Genomic DNA, 10,439 nt, shown 5'->3' with positions numbered 1-10,439 from the left:
AAGCATCTTTGCCCTTCCATATCCAAAACTTTCAACCATATGCTGACAGCTCTTAACAAGTTCGCAATGCTGCCCCCTGGTGTACTGTGCAAGATAGTGCAGGCAATCTTCTGCATCTTTGGTCTTTGCTTCTATCACCTGCTTAAATGAACGCATAAAGGCATGGAAATGCAAAGGGTTATCATCATAATTTTGGATTTCCCTCTTTGGCAGTGAGGAAAGGTTCTGCTGCTGGATCAACATACTAGTTAGTTTGTTCTGTTTCCCCAAAATAGACAGCAAGTGTGAGTTCTCGTTAATAGTTGGATAGTCATCTTGCTGTGTTTCTATCTTGAGCTGTGTTTTCTCAGCAGTCACCTTTCCCTTTGTGTTGACATTAAATTGCTGTGGCACGCAGGCCTCTGCATCAACATTAAAAGTTCCAAGAGGTTTTCCCCCTGCTTTAAAATACGATTCCATTTCGTTCGACTTCTGTGAGGCAATGGTCTGTACAGTAGATCCAGCCCTCAACACATTCACTTTAGCAGCACATGCAGCTGTATCAGCTTCAAGCTGAAGTTGCTCCTTCCTCCTTCTTAATAGCTCTTCCTGCTGCTCCAGGGTATGGTTTTCTTTAAGCATCTGTTGACGTGCCAACAAGGCAGCCATCTCAGCTCCTGCTCTGAGCCTTACGGATGAAGTTGATGAAGTAGTTGAGCTTGAGTTACTACCTATATTGGATACGCTGTCTGAGGACAAAACATCATCCTGGATATCATGCTGAAAATTCTGATGCAGTGAGGTGCTCTGTGATTGACCTGTGTCTTTAGTCAACTATACAGTCCGATTTGAAAGTTTATCAAGTTCAGAAACTCATATTTCAACATCCTCAATAAATCCTGTTATATTTAGCGATGCTCACAAACCATGCATTTTGCTTATCTCTCTCATCACATGGAATTAAAGACAGGAGAGAATCATGCAAAGCGTCTGCATTCTCGTGTAAATCTTTTAGTTCATCAAGCTGTAATCTAACCCGTGGAGCGTTTATATCGTCTTTCATTAGTTCTTTAAGAGATGCAATCACACCTTTCATTTTACTCATGTATCTTTTCCGTTCCCCTTGGATGGTCTCGATTTTTTTCGCGAGTGCTCTCTACATGATAACAATTGGTCTTTTGTCTTTTCATGTTTCCCGGCAGCCGAACAGGCTTGTGATCCACTCATGGTATCCGAGCGACAAACATCGATCAGAGTTGAATATATCACCAGTTTATCTCCGCAATAATTTCCCAGATTCACCGTAATCCCACTCCAGCTCCTGCCGTAATCCTTATTTGCGTCTTCTCGTAGTGACTTCATTCGCTGTTTATCTGCATCCAATGACTATTTAAGATCCACGTCCAACAACGATTACCTGTTTCGTTGACAATATTGGCGACTCTCCCAGGTTTCAATATTTCCAGAGTCGCCTAGCGACATCCAAATATGTCATCCAGTAGTCCCCCGAGTAACGTATTGTATTGGTATAATAAGGCCTATTTTCGGTCAATAGGCCTTCCCCCATCACCTGCTTACTACAAACTGGCAAACACTAAAATTGCAGGTGATGCACTTTAAGTCATTACCGCCATCGGTACCATGTGACCTTGTGACAATTTATCATCACATGATCCCCCCCGAGCCTGTCCGCTACACTGGGGGTTCCAGGCATTGTGAGCATTGAGCATTGTGGGGGATGTGTGGGTAGTGAGGAAAGATGTTGATGTTTGGGTGACCCTGTTCAAAATAAAACTGGCAAAGGACCATTTGCTCTTGCTTTCTTTCGGCTGCGGCAATGCTGTATCTGGGATCGTTTGATGTATGGGGCACAGATACTATCACCATTAAGACTCAGAACGAGCAAAATTAGATGCAAATCTTACCCTAACCCTGTAGCATGTTAGACTTACACGTGTCATTACAATATACATATAATATATGTGAAACCAGTCTTGTAAATTCTGTAAGTGGAGTAGCCTAGCAGATAAATTAAAACTTTTTAAAGACTTTGAGTGAAATGAAAATTGAATTTAGTTTATTAAACTCAGGTTAACTTAAGTTTTCATTTACCATTACTTAATTTTTTTAGGGCAACCAGTTTCGTCAAATTTTTCAAGTTAACTCAACTTATCCTGGTTTACAGTGCAGCTGCTGTCTCTGTTTTGCAGAATATGGTGAAACATTATCCCTGTGGCAGCAGTGTAATGAGAGGTGATAACCTGAACTTGCTGTGAAGACTATCATGAACACTTGGTTATTTTATTTGAACTATCACAGACTTAAATTTAATGAAATGGTTGCCAGTTTTTGCTTATTAGATTCACAATAACAAACAACATTGTAAATAAAGAGTTCAACACTAAACTGAAAAAAGACAAGGCAATCAGCCATTTCTTGAAAACAACAATGCAACTACTCTACTGTATCTAGGAAGGGGGAGTGACATACAGACTACTATTGACATCCTGCTTTGTGTTCATGGATCATTCAAAAGTCTATCTTAGTCATCTCTTAGTGTAGGTAACCTGCTGCTGGATGAACCAGACCAAAGCCAGACTCAGGGTAAAGACATGTACAGTGATCCATAGCTGGTACCTGCCTCATTTTGTCTCTAAATGTCAATCTTACACAAAATTCAACACTTTCCAAAGCATCTTAATTCAATTTTGGTATTTGGCACAACAAAAAAACATTTGTGCCTTAAACCTATGATCTTGAGGTATCTCATAAGAGATCAGTTAAACTTGTATCCACACAATTGTCATAATCATGTTTGTGTCCTTCTCTCTCACATCCTCCCTCTTCCTAGCAAATCAGGTTTCTTGCTTTCCTCTCTATGCTATTTTTCTACTCTGCTAAAACCATTGCCTTTAAATTCATCTTCCTCTTCGCTCCTTTGTCCTATATGTGAAGGATCACTGGACTAAGATACTTCTGAAGCATTTCAAAATTCAAGATTTTAAAAACTTTATTAATCCCAGAATAAAGTTATTTTGCACACTTTGATTGCTGTCAAAGTTAGAGGTACACACAAAAAGGTAGAGAGAATAAAAATAAGAATGCTAATACAGCTACACACACTCACGTCAAATTATTTGCTAAAGTTTTATTATGCATGTTATTGCACTATGCAGATCAACCTTTACAAACAGGGGAGGAATTGGACAGGCTCTGATGGCCACCGGTAGGAAGGACCTCCGGTAAAAAAATCTAAGGGTGCACCTTAAATACTAAGACTAGTTAAAGAAAATCACATGCGATAGGTAAAAGTGAGGGAAAAATACAGAAAAGATAAGACGGTAAGACAGAGCGATCGAAGCGTGCTGCAACAAGGCTCAAGCCTGCGCACACTCTTCACATTTATGTGTGCGGGTTTGTTCGTTCATGTGTGTGTGTGAGTGCGTGCGTGTGTGTGTACTTGTACTTGCATCAAAGTGAGAACCAAAAAATGTATTTTCCTACCAAAGTGAGGACATTTTGACAAGTTGAGAACATTTTTGCCGGTCCTCACTTCTTTGAAGGCCTGTTTGAGGGTGAAGATGTGATTTTAGGGCTGAGGTTGGAATTGAGTTTTGGCTCAGATTAGAGCAAGGGTTAGATGTCTGCCTTTAGTTGTGATGGTTAGGGTTAGGGTAAAGGGCTAGGGTGTGTGTGTGTGTGTGTGTGTGTGTGTGCGCGCTCTCAGAGGGATGAGGCTCATGGCCTTAGATTCTCAGTTGCACTCACAGCAGATACACATTGACCCGCCCCACACACACACACACCCTCTTTCTCTCTCTGCTCTGTCAAACATAGTCAGTGTCCTGTTTTCATTCCTGTGCATTCCTACTCTCTGTACATTGTGCTGGTTTTGTTTATGCCTGCAGCACTTTTTACCGAGTAGCGAATTATGTGTGTTGTGTCATTTATGTGTCCATGCATATGCAGTCGTGTGTGTTCATGCGTGATTTTTTCCCCATTGCCACTGTAGGTCTCTTTTTTTCTTTCTGCAGCGGTTGCTTTCTGTATTTGACACACATACACAGTGGAGTCAGCTTCTATTGAAGCACTGAGTAAAACCATTGTTCAGGTGTTACACATTATGCTTTATATGCTCCAGGACTCACTGTGAATGTTAGAAATACATAGAAACAGCCAACTTTACAAGTAATAATAGTTTAGATTTAGACAAAGTGTCTTCTGAAATGTTATTTTTAAGAGATTGTCAACTGGATCAAAAACATGTATACCACTATGTATTCCTATGATGGTGTAAATGTTTCAGAATTCACATCATTGTTTTATTATTAGGCATGGGGGACAGAGTGCCAGAATTGCATGGACCTTGACACTGTCATCATCCTATCAGAGTTTCACCAGGTGTAGGAAAACACAGTGTGTGCCTTTCAGTGGGGGACTGCAATAATTTCATTCCAAACCGATACACCCCGTGATGAAACAGTTCGTCAAACATCATTTTTTTGCAACACATAGATATTTAGACACAAGACACTTTGTGGGCCTATCACATAATGAGATGGCAAAAATGAGGATGCACACAGGAACAAGATTCTGGATAGGAATAATATTACAACCATGCTCAAAGTAAAATTTTTAAAACCTGCCTCTTTACAAGTCTGAGTCTCAGGTGAGTCTTTTAGATAATGAATGAATGGTTGATGTCAATCACTGCCTGTGTCAGGCTTGGGCAGACGTCGGACCCACATGCACGGCACAAAGGCAGGTTGAGGATAAATACAGGCTTTATTTCCACAGGTAGAGTCGGACAGTCCAGGTAATACACAAGAGGCAAGGTATTTTTCCAGGCAAAGGTAACAGACAAGGTTCAGGCAGGATACAGTAGTCAAGGGAGTCAGGATCAATACACGGAACACAAGATACGAAATGCTGGAAAGAAGTGCGGAACTTAACAATCTGGCAACTGGAGTCTGTGAGGGGTGGAGGCTATATAGTGGTGCTGATTAATTAACTGTTAACAGGTGTGCTGAATTAACCGGGAACTGAACTGAGAGACAGGAAGTATTACAAAATAAAACAGGAAATGGCGTGAACTATGACAGTACCCCCCCATGGCGTCTGCCAACGGAGCCCCCCCCCCCCGCCCAGGGCGGGCGGAGGGAGGTCGCAGGAGGAGGGCCCGAATCCCCCCCCGGCCGGACGCCGAAGCAGGGTGGGCGGAGGGAGGACATCAGGAGGAGGGACCAGATCCGGATTCCTCCTCATCTGTGGGAACCTGGTCGTGTCGCCCCATCCCCTCCGGAGACGGGGCCTCAGGATGCGCTGCGTGGAACTCCCTGATGAGGGACTTGTCCAGGATGTCTCGGGCCGGTACCCAGGAATGTTCGTCTGGCCCGTATCCTTCCCAGTCCACCAGGTACTGAAAGCCCCGTCCCCGGCGTCTACAGTCGCGGAGGTCCCGGACCGTGTAGGCGGGGCCTCCATCTATGACCTGTGGAGGTGTGGGTGGCTGGTGATGAGGGACCATGGGACACGACCTGAAGGGTTTGAGCCGGCGGATGTGGAACGTAGAGTGTATCTTCATGGTTCTGGGCAATGAGAGCCTCACAGACACGGGGTTAATGATACGGGAAATAGTGTACGGACCAATGAATTTCGGTGTTAACTTGCGTGATTGTGCTTGTAGTCGGAGGTCCCTGGTGGACAACCAGACTTGGTCACCCACCTTGTATACCGGACCAGGGGTTCGCTTATGGTCCGCCGCCTTCTTGTACCGGTCCTGCGCCTGCAGCATGGTTCGCCGTGCTCGCAACCATGTGAGGCGGCAGCGCCGGACCAATGCGTGTGCCGAAGGGACGTGGACCTCCTCCTCTAGAGCTGGAAACAGGGGTGGCTGGAATCCGTAAGCGCACTGGAAAGGGGTTAATCCGGTCGAGGCACAAGGCAGAGTGTTATGGGAGAACTCTACCCATACCAATTTACTGGCCCAAGCCCCTGGGTTCCTGGAGGCGAGGAGCCGCAGTCCCACCTCCAGCTGCTGGTTAGCCCGTTCGGCCTGGCCATTGGACTCGGGGTGGTACCCCGAGGATAGGCTAACCTCTGCCCCAATGAGGCTACAAAACTCCCGCCAGAATCGCGAGATGAATTGGGGCCCTCGGAATTGGGGCCCTCGGTCAGACACAATGTCGGTCGGGAATCTGTGAATCCTAAACATGTGTTCCATCATGGCCTGGGCCGTAGCTTTGGCTGATGGCAACTTGGGTAATGGAATGAAGTGAGCTAGCTTGGAGAACCGGTCTACCACCGTCATTACTACGGTTTTCCCCTGGGAGGGTGGTAGACCAGTCACAAAATCCAGGGCCACGTGCGACCATGGGCGATGTGGTACCAGCAGGGGTTGGAGCAGACCTGCCGGTCGCTGATGGGACGCCTTGCCCATGGCACATGTGGGACAAGCCGTGACATACTCCAGTACGTCTTTTTTTATAGTTGGCCACCAGAATCTTTCTCCCACTCTAAATGTGGTTCGTGGTGCCCCCGGATGTCCACTCACCGCTGACGCGTGGGCCCACTGGATCACCTCCCCTCGGAGGTCTGGGGGTACAAACAGTCGGTTGGGCGGAACACCACGTGGAACTGGGAGGTCTCGTGTGGCATCCCGTACCCGTCGCTCCACTGGCCAGGCAACCGCTCCCACCAGACATCCAGCTGGTAGGATGGACTCGGGCTCCGTTGATTCCTGCTGTGAGTCGTGCAGACGGGATAAGACAACCGGCTTAACATTCTTGGATCCGGGGCGATATGAAAGATGAAAGTTAAAGCGGCTAAAAAACAGAGCCCACCGGGCCTGACGTGAGTTCAGCTGCTTGGCCGTTCTTAGGTTTTCAAGGTTCTTGTGGTCTGTATATACTACGAAGGGTTGGTCGGCCCCCTCCAACCAGTGTCTCCACTCTTCTAAGGCCACCTTGACTGTTCCCTATCTCCAATATCGTAATTGCGTTCTGCTGGTGACAGTTTCCGCGACATAAAGGCGCATGGGTGGAGCCTACCGTCGGTTGGGTTCCTCTGGGAGAGTACTGCCCCCACTCCCAAGTTGGAGGCGTCAACCTCCACAATGAACTGCCGTTGGGGGTCGGGCATCCACAGCACCAGAGCTGTGGTAAAACTGCGTTTTAGTTGACGAAACGCCTCCTCTGCCTCCGCAGTCCACTGGAAGGCAGTCTTATTAGAGGTTAGTACATGTAGTGGGGCCGCAATCCCACTGAACCATCTAATAAATTTGCGGTAAAAATTAGCAAACCCTAGGAAGCGTTGCACCTCCCTGTGACTCTGTGGCACTGGCCAGTCCTGCACCGCTTGGGTCTTGGCCGGATCCATCTCAATCTTATCCCTGGACACGAGGAACCCTAAGAATGAGACCCTGTCGGCATGAAATTCACACTTCTCTGCTTTCACAAATAGACGGTGCTCCAGCAGCTTCTTGAGGACTAGGCGGACGTGCGCTACATGGTCCTCCTCGGAGCGGGAAAAGACAAGGATATCGTCAAGGTATACGAAAACAAAGTCATTAATCATTGGCCCCAATACCTCATTAACAAACGCCTGAAAGACGGCTGGCGCATTGGTGAGGCCGAAAGGCATGACCAGATATTCATAATGTCCGTTCGGGGTGTTGAATGCCGTCTTCCACCCGTCCCCCTCCCGGATGCGTACAAGGTGGTACGCATTGCGGAGGTCCAATTTAGTGGGTGGGTGGCCCCTGCCAATAGCTCAAAGGCAGAGGACAACAGAGGTAAAGGATATGAATCTCTTATGATGATATCATTGAGGCCACGATAGTCAATGCAAGGCCGCAATGAGCCGTCCTTTTTCCCCACAAAGAAGAAACCTGCCCCAGCAGGCGAGGAAGAGGGACGGATTATTCCTGACGCGAGGGCTGCGTCCAGGTATTCCTTGATGGCACGGTTCTCCTTGGGCGAGAGTTGGTAGAGTCTCCCCTTGGGTGGAGTGGTTCCTGGACGCAGGTTGATAGCACAATCGTGCTTTCTGTAGGGAGGTAGAGATGTCGCTCGGGACTTACTAAACACTGGACTGAGGTCATGGTAACACTCAGGAACTCCTGTCAGATCGGCCTGCTCGATCTCCTCTCCAGCTGCTGCTGCACCCGCAGGCTCCTGCTGAGAGGTTGGGGGCTGGAAGCATGTGTTAAGACAGTCAGAGTCCCACCGATTCACCTCCCCACTGCGCCAGTCTAGCGTTGGATTGTGTAACCTTAGCCACGTATGTCCTAGTACCAATGGGTGGTAACAAGATTCCACGACCAGAAATGTTATTCTTTCTGTATGAGTGTCAGCAAAAGCCATGATTAACGGTTCCGTGTGGTGGGTAACTCTCCAGAGCCGTCGTCCGTGTAGGGCCGCCGTCTCCACGGGTGAAGAAAGAGGTAGCGTGGTGATGCCCAGTCGTTCCACCAGTCCTGCGTCCATTAGACTGGCGTCGGCTCCTGAATCTATGAGCACCGCTTGCTGGACGGATCGGTTTCTGGAAATCAATGTAACTGTCAAAAGTGAGCGTGCGGAGGCGCTACCAAGTACCGTTCAGCTCACCGCTACCCTCCGCGCTAGCAATGAGCCTGGTCTTTTAGCGGGCAGTGTAAGGCAAAATGCCCCGCCTGACCACAGTACAAACAGAGTTTCTGGGAGCGTCGACGCCGCTTCTCCTTCTCCGTGAGCCGTGCGCGCCCGATCTGCATCGGCTCCTCCGGCGACTGTCCTACTTCCGGGTTCCGTGGGCTGGGTTGGCCGCTAAACTCCCGTCGCTCTCTCCTGGGACTCGTAGTGCGGGGTCGGCGGTCCTCCCGCAGTCTCTCCTCCCGGTGATGCTCCCGCTCGGTGCTCCCCAGCCTGCGATCGATCTGAATGGCCAGAGCTATCAGCGCGTCCAGATCGCTGGGTAGATCTCTCGCCGCTAGACAGTCTTTAACCCGCCGAGATAATCCGCGAATGAATACGTCACCCAACGCTGTGGCGTCCCAGCCGGCTTCAGCCGCTAGCGTCCGAAACTCAATCGCATACGGTCGATCTTCCGCCCTGCCGTATGTTCACCAGGCGCTGAGCCGCCTCGCGTCCCGGGGTGACTTCTTGAAAAATCTGCTTGAGTACTACCGCGAAGGCAGCGAAAGTAGACACACAGGGAGAGCCGTTCTGCCACTCCGATGTTGCCCACGCTTCCGCGTCTCCCGTCAGATGCGAAATGGCGTATGCCACTCGAGATCGCTCCGAGGGGAAAGCGGGTGAATTTAGTTCAAAATGAATCTCACACTGAGTGAGAAAGGCACGACAGTCTCCTGACTCACCCGAGAATCGTGTCGGGGCGCCCAGTCTGGTCTCCGGCGCGACGGCCAAGGGGCCTCGTCTCTCCGGCTTGGCCTTTAGTCAAACGGTTCACCGCCTCCGTCAATCCTGCCACTGCGTTCTCCTGCCGAAGTGCGCACTCGGCTAGCCTCTGGAGCACTTCGTTAGTTTTCGCCTCCTGTTCGGTAAATCGCTGCTCCTGGGCCAAGAGCTGCGCCCGGAGGTTCTCTGCGCTGGCTGGGTCCATTTCTGGCCAGATTGTTCTGTCAGGCTTGGGCAGACGTCGGACCCACATGCACAGCACAAAGGCAGGTTGAGGATAAATACAGGCTTTATTTCCACAGGTAGAGTAGGACAGTCCAGGTCATTCACAAGAGGCAAGGTATTTTTCCAGGCAAAGGTAACAGACAAGGTTCAGGCAGGATACAGTAGTCAAGGGAGTCAGGATCAATACACGGAACACAAGATACGAAATGCTGGAAAGAAGTGTGGAACTTAACAATCTGGCAACTGGAGTCTGTGAGGGGTGGAGGCTAGATAGTGGTGCTGATTAATTAACTGTTAACAGGTGTGCTGAATGAACCGGGAACTGAACTGAGAGACAGGAAGTATTACAAAATAAAACAGGAAATGGCGTGAACTATGACAGCCTGAGGATTGGCTTGGTTGGCTGACTGGCAGTAAGCGTATCACGTCGCTTCTGGTTACTGAGGTTTGCTGCCACTCCATGCGTACATTGTTACTCTCCGCTCTTCTCTAAATATTATCGCTTTATATTTGGTAGCGACTGTTAAGAGTTGCAAAACAAGCTTGTAACACTCAAGTATCCTTTTTTCATTAAACATCCTTCTAATCTTCATACTTATCTTGTGTTTTCAATGCTAGCGTAGCACCTAGCTTACTTTTCTGCTATGTCTTCCCCCTCTCCCTCTATTCCGTGCTCGATGTGTCTTATGTTTAGCTTATCTTTTGCCTCCTTTAGTAATGGTAATGGCATCTGTAACAAGTGTATCCTAGTTGCAGGTTTGGAGGTGAGGCACCTTCTCACCTTACAAAATACGCCAGTTAGCCAGGGCCCTTTAGCTGGTGCGGAGCCTCTTAGCTTAG

At 48.3% G+C, this 10,439-nt stretch overlaps 1 protein-coding gene across 1 annotated transcript; it reads right to left on the bottom strand.

Moving 5' to 3' along the window:
• Positions 1 to 4,783: 4,783 nt before the first annotated feature.
• LOC129604712 (uncharacterized) lies at positions 4,784 to 6,900 on the bottom strand. The gene is made up of 2 exons (XM_055512335.1): positions 6,533 to 6,900; positions 4,784 to 5,850 (listed from the first exon to the last, which is right to left on the bottom strand). Exons 1-2 carry the CDS (start codon positions 6,681 to 6,683, stop codon positions 5,210 to 5,212), a joined length of 792 nt encoding a protein of 263 aa, XP_055368310.1. The 5' UTR covers positions 6,684 to 6,900; the 3' UTR covers positions 4,784 to 5,209.
• Positions 6,901 to 10,439: the final 3,539 nt, after the last annotated feature.

The sequence above is a fragment of the Betta splendens genome, chromosome 10 (genome assembly GCF_900634795.4).
Source record: "Betta splendens chromosome 10, fBetSpl5.4, whole genome shotgun sequence".
NCBI lineage: Eukaryota > Metazoa > Chordata > Actinopteri > Anabantiformes > Osphronemidae > Betta > Betta splendens.
Note: the sequence above shows the minus strand (reverse complement) of the source record. Positions and strands in the feature narration are given on the sequence as shown.